The 15,413-nt window shown below is 57.8% G+C and overlaps 1 protein-coding gene across 2 annotated transcripts in view; it reads right to left on the bottom strand.

Annotated features, from left to right (window-relative positions):
- Positions 1-15,160, bottom strand: part of SPNS2 (sphingolipid transporter 2) — a 34,660-nt gene extending 19,500 nt beyond the window's left edge. Inside the window, exons 1-2 of one of the 2 annotated variants that reach the window (XM_036268543.1) lie at positions 14,583-15,160; positions 1,099-1,164 (exon numbers count right to left, since the gene is read on the bottom strand). In XM_036268543.1, the coding sequence (XP_036124436.1) occupies positions 1,099-1,164; positions 14,583-14,952 (436 nt within the window). In that variant the 5' untranslated portion in view covers positions 14,953-15,160. Of the gene's footprint in view, positions 1-802; positions 854-1,098; positions 1,165-14,582 lie in introns of those variants that run through there. The other variant, XM_036268544.1, reaches the window with a different exon arrangement.
- Between the last annotated feature and the right edge of the window lie 253 nt (positions 15,161-15,413).

The raw sequence follows: 15,413 nt of genomic DNA, 5'->3' as shown, positions 1-15,413 counted from the left end.
GCCAACGCTCACGTATTAGGGATGAGCCCGGAGCTACCACATCCCTTCTCTCTGAGCCCCAGAGACCCCATCTGGGAAATCAGCACAGGTAGCCAGGCTCTATGAATTCACTGTGGGAGCCTGGCATTGTTCATGCTGGAATGCCACCTAGACAGGTCAGGCAGGTTCCTGGACAGAGCCCGCTCACTCCAGCCCCCCCTCCCAGGCAGGGGAAGGGGTCCGCAGACTGGAATGCAGACTATGGGCTTCCTCCCATACGTCTGACTGGGTCTCAGAGTCCGGTGGACTCCTGGGCCGGTGGTAACCAGGGCTGCGGGGGCCAGGCCCGGCCACACAGAGAAGCTGGCATACAGAGCTGGCTCTGAGTCTCTGCCCCGGTCTGAGGGGCCTGCTGAGGACACGGCCAGCAGCCACAGCTAGTGAGAGGGCCAGGGAGCCAGGAGCTCAGATCCACCAAGGCCATGCAGTGGGCAGGGCAGGGACAAGGGTTACATGGACCCTAGAGGGAGGGGCAGACAGGCTGGGATAATTGCTTAATGACTTGCCACCTTGCCAGGGCCCAGGGGGTGTGGGCCTGGCCTCCCCAAGGGTCAGAAGGCTGGGGCCCCAAGGGAGACGGGGCTGAGAACCTCAGGCCCGGGACTAGGCTCCGGCCCTGAGTCTGGGAACAGCTCTGGGCCGAGCAGGGTTCCTGACTGGACATCTAGGAGCTGACTCCCAAGCTGACGGCAATGGAAGGACTGGGCGTGGGATATGGAAACAGGGTTGCCAAGGCTCTGCTGACAGTGCCCGACTCACTGACCTAAGGAGCTCCTTCCCAAGCTTCAGGATGAACCTGGACCCTGGGTCCCCGTGAGGGCCCAGGAGTCGCCTACAAGGCCTGGGCCCTCGGCCTGCGCACTGATCTCTCTCAGCCTCCCAGGGTGGTACGGTCGGTTTCCTTCTGCCAGAAGAGAAGCAGAGGCTGGGGAAGGGGTGCCTTCTGCGGCAACAGCGGGATTGGAACGCCAAGCCCACGCGCAGGGCCTGTGAGAGCCCAGCAGAGAATGGCCCACTCGGAAGGAGGGGGCTGAGACCCGGCAGGGCGAGGGGGCTCACCTGACTGCAGCAATCCGGCACCTCGGTCCTTGACCCCGAAGTGCTGCTGGATGTCCAGAAGGACGCCTGGAGGGGAAGACAGATGATGCTCACTGGCGACGTCTGATGCTGGGGCCCCCATTATCCACCCAACCTGGGTTACCCCCAGTCCCAGCCCCGCCCTCTTTCCACCTTGCAGGGCCCAGCCTGGCCCCATCTACACACCACCACTCTGCCCAGCTCAGCTAGGCCGTTGGGGACCGTAGAGGCCAAGCTTCCATTCTGCCCCCCTGGGCCTCCTGTGCTCATGCGGGGGATAGGGCTCACCCCCTCCCTCGGCCACTGCGGGGGCCGGAGCACAGACAGGCCAGTGAGTTCCTCAGCCCAGTGAGACAGCCAAGCTTCCTCTCTGCCCACCTTGGCCCAACCTCAGCCTGAGTGAGGAACAGACAGGGCCCTGCCTTCAGGGAAGACCACCGAGTCCAGGGAGCAGGTGGGCGGCCACTGAAAGTGTGAGGAACCAGCGGGGAGGGAGAGGGCTCGGGCAACGCTCACACCTGCACACGAGCACACACACAAACACACTCACTCAGTTGTCCTCAGGATTATAACCAGGACCCCCGATTTCCCAAGACAGAGGGAAGCAGGTGGGGCTTCAGGCTTGCTTTTCTGAGGGAAGGAGATTCCTTTTCCCAAGTCCCAACCACCTCTGCTCTCCCATTAGGGCATTATGTGTCGGGGGAGGGGAGACCAGACATCAGAAACTACCCCCAGCTGTGAGCAGACAGAGCCACACTGGATGGGGGCCAGCAAGCTCCTGGGCCCCTCTCACCTCTCAACCAGGGCCTGAGTAAGCACCGTCCCCAGCCCTGGGGCTCTGCCTTGGCTTATCTCTAAGGACACCAGGAGCCTGGGTCACAGGCCAGGGCCCCACTGACCACCACACATCTGCACTGGGAAGGGACGGGGGGAAAGGAGGAAGAGATAGGGCCTGCCTTAGGAGCTCCCCATGCAGGGGACAGAAGAGGGGACTAAACCCTGCCTTTAGGGGATTCCCAGGCTCTTCCCATCATGATGATGATGATGATGATGAAAATGATGTCAGCATTTGAAATGATGATGGTTCAAATTATTGAGCATTAAGTGCTTTGCTACTTTAATCCTCATACAACCCTATTATGGTGCTATTATCCCACTGGACAAATGAAGAAACTGAGACACAGGAAGTTAAGTTCAGTGTCATACCACGTAAAGGTGGAATCTCCAAGCCTTGTATGAGGGTCCCCTCTGGTGGCTGGGGCTAAGCGGGGAGAGGGGAGTGTCACCGTCCCTCCCAAGACCCAGGGCTGGGATGCTCAGCAATTTCCGGGGATGCCCGTCAGACCCAGCTGCTGTCCGGCAGCCTGACAGCCAAGAGAAGCTGGCCTCCTCCTTGTTAATGCCCACAGTGGATTTACCATAATTATCCATAATGAAGAGGCTGTGTAAGACCCAGTTAATGACCTAATAACCAAGGCAGGCTGTGGCCTTGCCTTGAAAGCAGAGGCCAAGGGCCGATCCTCGGCCTATGGAATGCACAGCCACCGAGTGGGACCTCCAAGGTGCCTGGCCTCAGAGGCCAGGAGTCCATCAAGACCTGCTCCCCTCCTGATGGGTGGCGTGTGATCACATCCCGCTCTCGCATAGTCACTATCAACTGTGACTCCCCAGTGCTTCGGGAGGACACAGGACCCTTCACCAGGCCACCAGCTACAGGCTCAGCCCTGCTAATCTCACCCTCCCGCCTCATGTCTCAGCAAACCTCCCCTCCACTCCATACACCAGCCACCCCAAACTACTCATGGCACCCCAATTACACATGCTTCCTCTTCTACCCTGATACAACTTTGTTGGCTCTGCTAATTCCTGCCACTCCTTCAAGACCAGTTTAGGTGCCTCCTCTTCTGGGAAGTCTTCCCTGATTTCTCTCTCTCCTACCAACCTCAATAAGTTAGTTGCCCCGTCCATCCTTGTTTTAGCACTTGTCATACCAGGATTAGTTAGTTCTACAGGGAAGACACACGGGGACATGGATGAGCTCCTTGGACTCACTGTAGCCAGGAGCTAAGAACCAGCAGTTACTGGTACCTGCTAAGTTCTAGGTACCGTGTGAGGCCTTTCAGATGGTATTTCTACCTGTGCTAGTATCTACAATTATTATCCCCGTTGTACGTAGGAGGAAACAGGCTCTGAGAAGTGCAATGTCGTCATAGAGCACTTGGGGTGTCAGAGGTGTGATCTGAAACCAGGTTTGCTGCCAGAATCAAAGCTTGTTCTCCTGCCACACGGCTTCTGTATGGTTTGCTCTCAGGCCCCAGCCCAGGGCCCAGCACACAGCCGGCCCACGGTGGCAGTTCGTGGAGTGGGTGCACAGAAGGGTGTGAGGTCTGCCTCCTCCCCCACCAGACCAGGAGCCCTGAGGACTAGTGCCATGGCAAGTCATCTCCAGAACCCAGACCAGGGGCTGCCTAGGTGGTCTGCAAGGATGGGTGGAGTTGAGAAGTGGTAGAAGGGTAAAACTCTCCGTGGGTCCCTAAACAGTGGGTCCCCAGCCACAGCCAAATAGAGGGCATGGATCTACAGTAACTGCAGGCCACTTCCTGGGAAGGAGGACATATCAAATGGTCATCATAAAGACAGATGCACGCAACAAATAAAAACACGCGTGCTGCCTCCCAAGGCACATTCTAGCCAACTGACCAGACACAGTCCCCCTCCCATGACTTCGAGGCCCAATGTTTGCCTCTGCCTCCAGAAAGCTTCCTGGCCTCCTACCGCACAGAGTTCCTGTAAAGGGGAGGAACATTCCTCCACATCCAGATGGCATCCAGGGTCCCTGGGAACTCCCAGGCAGTGTAGACCCCAAGCTTTGGATGCCCCCACCCCAGCCCCCCTGCAGCCCCAGCTTAGGTCTGAGGCCTGAGCTCTGGGCAGAAGACCAGACAGAACCCTCCCAGGAAGCAAGGCCTCGTGCAGGCCTGGCCTGGGCCTTTTGGGCTGTTTACCCTCTTCCAGGCCTGGCAGGAGCTATGGCCACAAGTGGATGAGATCCCACTGGCCACTGGCACGGGAAGCGTGTGTCACAGCAGCCCGGCCGGTCGTCTCAGATTTTCCTCTGGGCTTCAGCCTGACTTGAGCCCGCACACCCCCTCCCTTCTTCACCACAGCCTTATTTTTAGCCTCTTTCCTGGAGGCTGAGGTTTGGTGGGTCACAGGATGGGCCTCACACCCAGGAGGAGCCTCCTGCGGCTCAGGCCAAGCCCCCTCCACTAGCCCCAGGGGCACATACGGTGGGGTCCCCACCCCACCCATCCCATGGCCAGAGGTCCCAATCCAGAAGTCTCCAGGCAGTCACCCCAAATCCACAGCCAGAATCGCCCTGTGCCCACAGGATCCTCCTCCCTAGGCCCAGAAAACATTCTGGAACAGCAGGAGCGTCTGCACCTTCCCACTCGTGACCTTAGCTACACTCCTCCCGAGGCCCCCGAGGGTCTCGCCTCTTGTCTAAGGCCAACTGTCCCCTCTAGGCCAACTGTCCCTCCTGCCTCCCAAGGGTCTTGCCCTGGACCCGCCCCTGGCTTGAGATGTTCTCTCAGCATCTCCCTCATTTCTGTCCCCTGCACATCGGCCTACAAAAGTGCTCACATCTCTCTTATCCTGGTGGCAAAAGCCATCCTGAAGACCCAGGTCCAAACCCCGATCTGCTGATATCACAGAGTCTGGGAAAAGGCCACGGTACACAAGGAAGCCCACAATGACCTCAGGAGCCCCCTCAGGTGCAAGGTAGGGACATAGTCATCCCCCCTGCCAACCGCTTCTTCTCTCTCCCCCTTCACAGCTACTGTTCTTAGAAGAGTTCTCGCCCCTCCCCAACACCATGTCCTCACTTCCATCACTCCCTGAAACCAACCACCTCCTACTGGCTCAACCCACACTCTTTCACCCCTCAGTGTCTCAGCCACCTGTGCACTCTGATTCCACTGCCCCATCACCTGGTCCCCATTCTCTCAGTGGCACGACTCAGGCCAGACACCTGGGAGTCAGCCATGACACCCCCTCGCCTCCCACAGGCGCATGAATGGGCCCACCGGTTCTCCCCTTCACCACCTGGCCTCCTCTCCGGGCTCCCTGCCCCCAGCCTCTCGTGGCCCATCTAGCATCCCTCCCGCAGCCTGATCTCGCAGCATTTATCCATCTACTAAGTCTGGGTTGCGTTTCAGAGACCACAGACAATGTCTGGACTCAAAGAGCTAACGCCACGGTCCAATGGTTGTCCCCTCTGGGTAGGGCTCGGAATCACCCACATGTTCTTCAAAAAGCCATTGGTCAGGCCACTGGTTCAGCAATACTACTACAGCAACAACAACCGTCATCTGGGTATTGACATGCATCAGGGCTGACTATGTGCCAGACACTATGCTAGGTGTTGCCTGGATTTGCTCCTTGGTGTGGCTGCCCAGTAATGCTTAGTGGCTCCCCATTGCCACCCAAATGAAGGCCAGACTTCTCCCAGCATCTGAGGCCCCCATGATGCACATCCGTACAATCACCCCATCCAGGGGTGAAATGCAGGGATCTATTAACACGCAGCCCAGGTGATCGGAAACCGCTGGCCTGGCTGGTCTGAGGCCACTAGGACTCGCACATAACAGCCTGTAGCCCTCCAAGCCTTGACTACAGCCCTCTTCCTGGAGTGTCCACGTCCACTTGTGAAGATGCATCTCATCCAGAGCCCAGATCCAAGATCACATCTGCCAGGACGCCCCACCCCCCACCCAATCCCTCCTCTGTGGCTCTTGTTGAAGAAGTGCCAGTAACCTCTAGGGCACCCCCAGAGCTGGGTGAAATCTGGCTGGTCACAGATACTCACGGTAATCCCCCATCACTGTTGGTCCTTCAGTAGCCCCCAGAGGAGCCAGGTCCAAACCCCAACCCGCTGATATCACAGAATCTGAAAAAAGGCCACGGTATACAAGGAAGCCCACAATGACCTCAGGAGCCCCCAGCTCAGACCAGCCTCAGGTGCAAGGTAGGGACGTAGTGATCCTGAGGTCTCCTCTTACCTAGTCAGCCAGGACAGGCCACCTGGTACTCAAGCTCACTCCCGCAAGCACAGCCGTCACACAGCACTCACTCTGCCTCTCCGTGCAACAGGCAACTGCACTGAATTCCCAAGAGCATGCGCTCTAGAGCCAGACCATCGGGTTCAAATCCTGGCTTCTCTACCTTCCCTGCTGTGTGACCCTAGGCAAGTTACTTAACCTCTCTGTGCTGGTTTCATCTTCTGTAATATGGCTTAATTTTAAGATGTGCTTTCTGTGGTCATTGTGAGGTTGATCCATGTAAAGTGCTCAGAATGGTGCCTGGCACATAGCAGGTAGTCAATAAATGTTATCAAAGATCATTAACTCGTGGGGACAGATGGCTAGAGAAACATGGCCTAGGGATCTGAAGGGATGGGTCACGCCTGCCATTTGTTGATCCCCCTAGGAGGGACCTTGGTCCCCCTATGGAGGCCTCAGAGCTGGCTTATTCTGCTTCAACACTGGGCCACACCTCCCACCCCAGTAATTATAGGGGCCTGAGGGCCTGGCTCTGCTGACCTGGCTCTGGATGGCTAAGGCTGGGAAACCACAGCTTGGCCCTGCTGACAACACACACACACACACACACACACACACACAGCACGCACGCACACACACCCGGTTTAGCCTAGGGATACTGGCCAAGGCTGTCCCTGAGCCGGGGACCCAAGTTCTCAAACATACACACTTCTACCTGCCCCAGAACGTCCACAGGGCAAAATCCTGCCTTCAGGGTCAAGCTGAGTGACCTCCAGGATCATCCGGCCCCTCCTCTGAGCCTCAGGTCGCCCATCTGAGAGTGACCCAGGGTCCCTACACATCCCTGCTAGGTCCATCTCAAATCTCAATCGCATTTGTTCTACATATGCTGACCCTCCTACCCCCATGTTGCCCTATAAAACTGGGTCATTAATGTCAGGACAGCTTAGTGGTCATCTCTGTAGGGACCATGATATGAGGCCCCCAGCCCCAGAGCCTCAGCCCCTCACAGAGTCCCCACCCACTCCCTAGAGGATCTAGACTGCAAACCTGTCCCCCTAAAGAGCACTCCAGCTGGAGACCGTACAGCGCTCCTACCAAGAGCTCTGCCTGCCAGCCCCGGAGAGGAACCACCCCCAGAGCTCAGGGAGCCCTCCCTTCTCCCTGCCAAGTCTCTGTGCCCAGAGTGGGCAGGGACAGGCAGCCTGGACTCAGTCCCGTGGTTCTAGTCTATCATTTGGGGCCAGCTTTCCTGGAACCAGGATCGGCCTTAGCAATTTGGGGGCTTTGCACAGCCACCCCTTTCCCAGCGCAGCCTCCCCAGCCCTGTCCTACCTCAGGGGCGCCCCAGACCACCGGACAGAGGACACGGTGGTCACACCCTCATCATGATCCTCGGAGGGCACAGCCTAGGTGATCACAGACGTGGGATAAGGGGAGGTGTGGGGAGAGAGATAAGAGACCCCAGAATGGGGCAACTCGAGCCCACAAACCCCCAGCTTCTCCTGGCGTGCGGCTTCAGTGGCCAACGGGACCTGTGACTTCTGCTCCCACTTCTCAAGTGAAAAGTTGAGATTCAGAGGTAAATGGGACAAAGGCCAAAGAAACGGGCTGGAGTGAGGCTGAGTTAGCCTCCAAGTTCCAGACCTGGCCTGTGTTCCCACCACACTCCAACAAAACCCAGAAAAGAGGTCACAACAGCCCCTCTCGACATCCACACCCACAGCCCTCACGTGGGTGCCAGAAACAGTGTGTGACCACGTGGCACCCCCCGCCCCAGGCATGGCCCTTTACAGTTTATAAAGCCTAATCGTGTTCCTTGCCTCCCGGGACCCCACCGACAAATCCTGCTCGACAGTGAAGGGACCACGAAGACCTCATGGAGCTCCCAGCCGGCGGGGAGACCCCAGCAAGGTCCCCATGATGGCAGAGGACTGAGGGGAGGTAGGAAGCTGGGCTCCAGCCCTTGCCTCCAAGCTCTGGTGAGTGCATTGTTCCTGCCTGTTTCTTTCTCTAATGTGACTGCTTCTGCCCTCTGCTCCGTCCCCCCTAGGACTCCTCTTACCCGCCTCCCAGCTAGCTCCCAGGAGAGGGCCCGGCCCAGGGCAGACAGCCTCACTGTGTGACCCGGGGCCAACCCTTCGCCTCTAGTGCCCTCTCTGTGGAAGAGACCAAGAAAACCCACCAGAGTGCCCTCCTGAATGTACAGAAGCCATTGTGCCCAGAATGGGGGCAAGGGGGCCCCCACTGTCGGGGCTCACAGCTGGGCAGACAGGGGCCATGCTAACCACTTCCCCGTGTTCCTTCTCAGGGATGCAAGGTCCCACAGATCGTTGTGTGACTTGGTCAGGACAAAAAGGTGGTGCCGGCCAACTCGAGAGAAGCTCTGGCCTCAGCAACGGGGCCTGGTCCTTCCTAGGGTCATCCAAACCTTTCCAGGCCCCCTCAGCTGGGAAGGATGGGCTTGGGGGTCAGTCTGCCACTCAAGTCAGTCAACAAGGGCCGAGCCTGTGCTAGTCCCCCACATATACTGGTCACAGAAATGACCAGGCTCAGCCCCTCAACACTGGAGGGAGACAGCTGCCCTACCCGGGGGTAGGTGTGATGGATATGGGATAGAGTGCAGTTGAAAAGCAGGAGTTAGGTGCCTGGCTCAGCCTCGAAAGTTGGGGAAGACTTCCTGGAAGGAGGGCAGAGGTTCCACTAGGGAACTAGGGAAACTGAGGTTGGCTGCTGCAGCAACTGGGGAACGGATTCGGTTATCCCTGGGGAGGGAGGTGCAGGTAGAGCCAGGCGCCGGCAGACAAGCATTCCTGTAACCAAGTGCCCCATGCTGCCCTTGGGAGCAAGACCCTGACAACAAAAAGAGAGGGGCAAAATCACCTAATGTGAATTCAGGGCTCAGAGAGGGTCAGGATCTGCATCAGGTCACACAGCAAGTCTGGCAAAGCCAGGAGCTCAGCCCAGAAGATATTCGGAGCGCAACAGGCAGCCCAGCTCCAGGAGCCTGGGGATCCAGTGGTCCTCTTTGCCTTCCTCCTCTCACCCCCATTTTACAGTCAGGATGTCAGGACCCCACACCTGGGCAGAAACAAAAGTCACTTCCTGTCTGGAGAAGGGACATGGAGCTCTTTCCTCTCTGAGCAGCTCTGACCCAGGCGGCCTCACTCTCAGATGAGGCTGTAAGCTGCCCCACTCATAAAGTGGGAAACTAAGGCACAGGCTGGGGCATTAAATAGCCTGGGTCCCAGACCAAGGTAGTGAGTTTCAAGACACTTCCTCTGAGCCCTGGCCAGGTAGCTCAGCTGGTTAGAGTGTCATCCGGATATGCCCAGTCAGGAATACAAGAATTATACAATGATCAGCCCAGTACAAGAATCAACCAATGAGCACATAAATAAGTGGAACAACAAATTGATGTTTCTCTCTCTCTCTCTCTCTCTCTCTCTAAATCAATCTTTAAAAATTAAATAAAAGCCCTGGTCAGTTTGGCTCAGCGGTTAGAGCGTCGGCCCGCGGACCAATGAGTCATAGGTTCGATTCCAGTCAAGGGCACGTAACTCGGTTGCGGTTCATCCAGGGCCCTGGTAGGGGTCATGCGGGAGGCAACCAGTCGATGTGTCCCTCTCACGTCGATGTTTCTCTCTCTTTCCCTCTCTCCCTCTCACTCTATCTGAACAAAAATGGAAAAATTTCCTCAGGTGAAGATTAAAAAAAAAAAAAAAAGCCCTGGCCAAGTAGTTGGTTAGAGCGTCGTCCCTATACGCCAAGGTTGCTGGTTTGATCCCCCGTCAGGGCGCATACAAGAATCAACCAGCGAATGCCTAACTGACTGCAACAAGAAACCGGTGTTTCTCTCTCCTTACCTCCCTTCTTCTCTCTCTTTAAAATCAATCAATAAAAAAAAATTTTTTTTAAGACACTCTTCTGACAGGTCAACAGCACGACTGAAGTGCTGATAAAACCAACCACAAGAATCCTAAGGAGGAAGAAGGATCAAGGAAATGGGCAGCTGGCAGTTAGTCACTGGGGTGCCAGCATTCCAGACCAGCCTGCGGTGCACCTGAGTGCTGACCTGCCAGACAGGTGCGCTGGAATGCAGCCCTGGGTCAGCCTGCCCTGCAGACTGCAGGCAGTGCCGATGTGTCAGAGGCGAGGGCAGGGCCACCCAAGCGGACAAGACTACAGGAGGGGAGGGGATGGAGGTGGTAATGACTATCCTTATCTACAAACAGCCATAGAGTAAGGCTTGACTTGGCCTCTGCCCACCCAAGTGACCCTGTAGGAGACCCTGGGCCTCCCTTTCCCCATCTGTCAGCTCTGGACACTCAATCAGGCAGACCAAAAGAAGCCAAGACCCCTAGGGTGGCAGCCCCCTCAACACCCAGCTCAGGTGTTTGGGGAAGCCCCAGTCCCTGCCAGGCCTGTGTTCTTGACTAGGTCCCTATGCTCAGCAATCCTTCTGGGTTTGTGATAGTGAGCGGTTGCCACGGATACCGGTCTCAGCTTCTTTGGCAGAAAAGGACTCCCCTAGGGCAGGGCTCTGCTTCTCCTCACCAGCCCCCTCCCCATCCAGTTTCAAGTGCCAATCTGCCGTGGGCTGGATCAAAGGGAAAGAACATAGAAAGGGACAGGTACCCCAGAGAAGGTGGGGAAGGATCCCAGCTTTCAAATAGTCTCCAAGCATGAGCAAGGCCAGCGCCAGCCCCCTCTTGCGGGGCCCGGCTCCAGAAACAGAAGGCTGCCACCTACACCCTCAGCACTGCTTCCATTTCACAGATGGAAGAATGGGAGCCCAGGGGCAGAGGCAACTCTGGCACCAAGAAGCAGAGCTGGGAGGAGGGGATCCAGGACCTCACCTGAGGGGCCCCCTCAGGTGGACTCACAATGGAGAGTGGGTGGCTGCCAGGCTGGTAGGGGCCACGGGAGCAGAAGCCACAGGCCCTGGGGAAGCTCCAACTGCCTCTGTTAAACTGAGCTGAAATTCATCGGCCCAGTCTGGCAGCAGAGTCCTGAGTTTCTAGGCCAGAAGCAGGGGGCAGTCCCGCTTCCACCAAGAGAACACTGCGCTGGGGGTTCTGGTTCTGTTCTTCCTGACGTGTGGCCTTGGAGAAGCACCTGCATTCCCCAGGCCTCAGCGTCCCCACCGCATGAAGGGCCAGAGGGAAGGGTTCAGAGGTGGTTGGTTCCTGGGCTACCTCACTTTCATCCTGAAGCAGCACTCAGGAAGGAAAGCAAGCGCGGAGCCTGGCCCTCCTCTCCTGCTCTGAGGCCTGCTGCCCTCAGGGGGTTCTCATGGCGAGTAGGAGGCCATAATTAGCTGGATCACTGGGTGGTGCTGGGAATGCTAGGGCAGAAGCAGAGCCTCCTGGAGTTCCCAGGATGGAAACCAGTCCCGGCGAAGGGAGGGGTTTGAAAAGGTGTCCGAAAGAGACTGTCCAACACAGAGAAAGGTGGAAAGGGCATCAGGGCTGGGCCCAGCTTGCCAGAGTCCTGGGAGAGAAGGCAGCTGACATTTGTGAAGCTCTCCTAGGAGTCAGCCTTATCCCAGGTGCTTGAGAGGCACTCCCATTGGCTGCACAAGCTGGGAGGTGGAGAGGAAATGATCACCCGGAAGGCTCAGGCGACATGCCCAAGGTCACACAGCTGGTAACTGAAGAAAGAGCCTGGACTCAAACTCAGGCGCCAAGACTCTAGCTGCACTTTCCACTGCAGTGGCCCCAGCCACTGCGTCTGAACGGACATGTGCTACAAATGCCAGACACACACCGTTCCAGAACTCAGTGTGAAAAAGAAGGCAAACTATCTCAGCCTCAGCTCTTACACTAATGACATGCTGAAACTGTTGGGTATATTGAAGTGAACAAAATACATTAATTCATTTCACTTATTTCTGTTTACTTTTTAAATGTGGCTACTGGAAATTTTTATATTGTATATGGGGCTTGCATTATATTCTTTTTGGACAGAGTTGATCTATACCATGAAGACAGAAATTCACAGGACAGATTTAAAAGAGAGTGGGAACTGTCTTTTTTGAGGGGGGAGCCAGGACCAGATTGTAAGGTTAGGGGGGCAGAGGGGTGAGTGATGAGTAGTGAGTGTTAGCACCCTGGCTCCCTCTCAGCTGGGCCAGCCAGCAACAGGTGGAATCAGGCCTGGAATGACCATTCTCCCGCCCCACCCCAAGAGCCATCAAGCTATAGTAGTTGCCATAGAGACAGTAAATCTTCCTAAAAACTGAACCTAGGGCCCGGGGAATGTGGGGGAAATCTACTGTAAAGTGAGGAAGAGGGAGCCAGGCTCATCCGGAGAGGAAATCTGTGCACGCTGTGTGTTGGAAGGGGGCAGTGCGTGAGCTCTGGCCCAGGCTGGGGAAGGGAGGGATGCACAGCCCGGCTGGTGTTTGCACGCAGGGCTTTCCGGGCCTTCCTCCCTACTACCCACACCCCTCTCAGCTACTGCTACCATCCCCCCAGCAATTCACCAGAGATTTCCCATCTTCTTCCCCCATTCTGATATTCTGACTCTGGGATCCAAGTCGGGGTGGGGGCAGATAAACGCCAGACCTCCCTGATCTCTCCCTCTCCCCGTCAGTCCCTAGCAGAGTCAGCTTCCCTAAGAGTATGGGGGGGGGGGGTCTGGGGCCGGATAAAAACAAGTTGGAAAGTGCTACCGTGCCAGAAGCAGCACCGCTCGCTGCCTGCTGAGGAACAGTGAAAACCTCTTCCTGGGCTAGGTTTACTGCTTGATCTAAAGCCATCCTTGTTGGGCACTTCCCAGGCCATCTTAGACAAGGGCTGACAGGGGCTTCGGTTTCCCCATCTGTATACAAGGTCTGTTTTGTACTGACTACAGAGCCCCGATGTTCTCTGACTTCTCCCCACCTTAGAGTGGCACTTAAGCTCCCAGGTCCCAGGCAGGCACATGCGTGCCAGGGGTTGGAGCACTTGGGCCGTACTGGGTATTTATTCCTGCTCACTAGAGCAAAGTAAGAGCCTCGGGGGAGAGCCGACCCCAGAAACTGGTGCCACTAGTACCCACTTCCAACCTGCAGTGGAGGAATGGAGAGCGCCAAAGGTTTTGAAAGCAGGAGTGAGGGAAGGGGGAAGCCTTTGCTCTCCCTTCAGAGTTCTTCCCTTCCACTTGACACAAAACCCCAATCAGCAGAGGAGGAGACTGAGGCCCACAGAAGGGGACCCAGGTAGCATCTGGTATATACCATGGGTCTCCTCTTAATCACTGCAAAGATCTCTTTAAAGTCTGTCCAAAATTCCTCCTGCTTTTTTTCTTCTAGTTCCAGATTTTACTAAACTGTGGTTAGGCAGGTTCTGGACCAGCATGCCAGGTACACTGTCACAGCAGAGAGCTCCCGCCTGTCAGCCTGGCCAGTCCTTTTCTCTCAGGGCTGCACCATTCCCACCTAAGAGCAGCTCAGTCTAGGGAAAGTCTCTACTCCCAGATCCCCTGAGAACTGGGGAAGGGGAGGGAGCCAACTGGAATTCCATCCCCAAAGGGCCCGGGATCAACCAACTCACAAACGGGGGAAACAGACCTAAACACAAGCTGAGACTGGCCCAAGGTCACACATGAAGTGCAGGAGGGGCAAATCTGGGACTAGAACTGGTTGTTCTATGAAACCCCACCCCATCTCCAAGGCTGGTACCCCGAGATGCTCACAGAGGATGAGGCAACCCTTCTCTAGTCCAGTGGCCTGCGCCCTACCCCAGGCCCAGGCGCCATAGAACAGGGAGAGGCGCCTTCAGGCCTCTAGCCAGGGCCAGCTGCAAACCGCATCCTGGGTCCCCAGGCGCCACAGACCCGTTCCGCCCCTCCCTCCGCTCCCCGCAGCCCAGAGCCTTTGTCAGCCACGCGCTCACACGCTCACACGCTCACACACACATCTGCGCTGCCCGCGCGCACACACTTGGTCTCCCCTAGCGCACACCAGCAAGGGACGCGCGCACTCGCCTCATGGACGAAGGGGAGTGGAGGCGGCGAAGGAAGGAAGGAACTGACCGGCTACGGACCCACAGACCACCTGGACTGGGGAGGAGAGGCCCGAAAATCTGAGGTGGGGGTGGAAGGGGGCGCAGAGGCGAAAAGGCAGAGAGACGTAGAGGAGACTCGGAAAAGGGTACAACGGATGGGACGTCAAAGGCTGGCGAGGACGCGCAGGCTATTCCAGGGGTGGGACTCCCCTAACCCCGGGCCCGGGTAGGGGGCGATCCCTGAATTGGACCCGTGGGTCACGAGTCATCACTTGCCCAGTTATGCCTGAGCGGAGGGCCCTAAGGGACCCCAAGTAAGGCTTGGATATAGGGGGTCTGGGACCACAGGCTCCCCGGGGTACCTCGAGGCGGGGGGGTTCTAGTTCTCAGGCTGAATTGGGCACTAGCTCACCTACTACGGTGTACCTGTCCAGGTAGTTGAGCACGTTGCCCAAGCTGAGGATGGCGGCGGCTGCCCCCCGCCTGCGGCCCAAGCTGGCGGGTTTAGGCTGCTGCGCGCCGGGGCCCTTGGCAGCGGCTGCGCAGCTGGGGGTGCTGGGGGAGCTGAGAGGTCCCGACGGGGCCCTTCTCACACTGCCCGACAGCGTCTGCACCTCATCGTCGGCGGCCACGATTCCAACGGCGCCCGCTGCCCGCGCCCCGCAGCAACCACCACCGCCAGCTCCCAGCTGCGCCCCCCGGCGCCGGCGCCGCCTCTCCGCGTCCGCCTCCTCCTCCTCCGCGCCGCCCGCCGCCGCCGAGGCGCATTCCAGGCACATCATGCCGGCCGGGATCGCGGCGGCGGGGGGCGCGGGGGACGCGCGGCCCAGCTTGGGCCCACTCAGTGCGTGTATGCGCCGTGGATCTGCCGCTGCACCATCCCGGCCGGGCCCCGTCGGCTTCTGCGCTCCGGCCCGGGTTGCGGTGCGGCCACCGTTCAGCACGATGCACGATCGCCGCGGCCGGGGCTCTGACAGCTGAAGTCCGGCTCCGCCCACCAGGCCGCGCCCAATCAGCTCCAGGCTCGGGCCACAGCCCCGCCCCGCACGTGCTGCCCCGGGGGGGCGGGAGAGACGCGGGTTGAGCTGCCGAGCCGCAGAGCCCCTTCTGCCCGACGGGGGCGCAGTCACGCTGGAGCTGCAGGACCAGGGAGGCGGGCGAGGACCAGGAGGGGGTTTATGGGAGCTACGGAGCTAGGAACAGGGTGCGGGAAGCAGGGCTCCCCAGCACTCATTCAGTGCCC

This window comes from Molossus molossus, unplaced genomic scaffold, assembly GCF_014108415.1.
Source record: "Molossus molossus isolate mMolMol1 unplaced genomic scaffold, mMolMol1.p scaffold_m16_p_19, whole genome shotgun sequence".
Taxonomy (NCBI): domain Eukaryota; kingdom Metazoa; phylum Chordata; class Mammalia; order Chiroptera; family Molossidae; genus Molossus; species Molossus molossus.
Note: the sequence above shows the minus strand (reverse complement) of the source record. Positions and strands in the feature narration are given on the sequence as shown.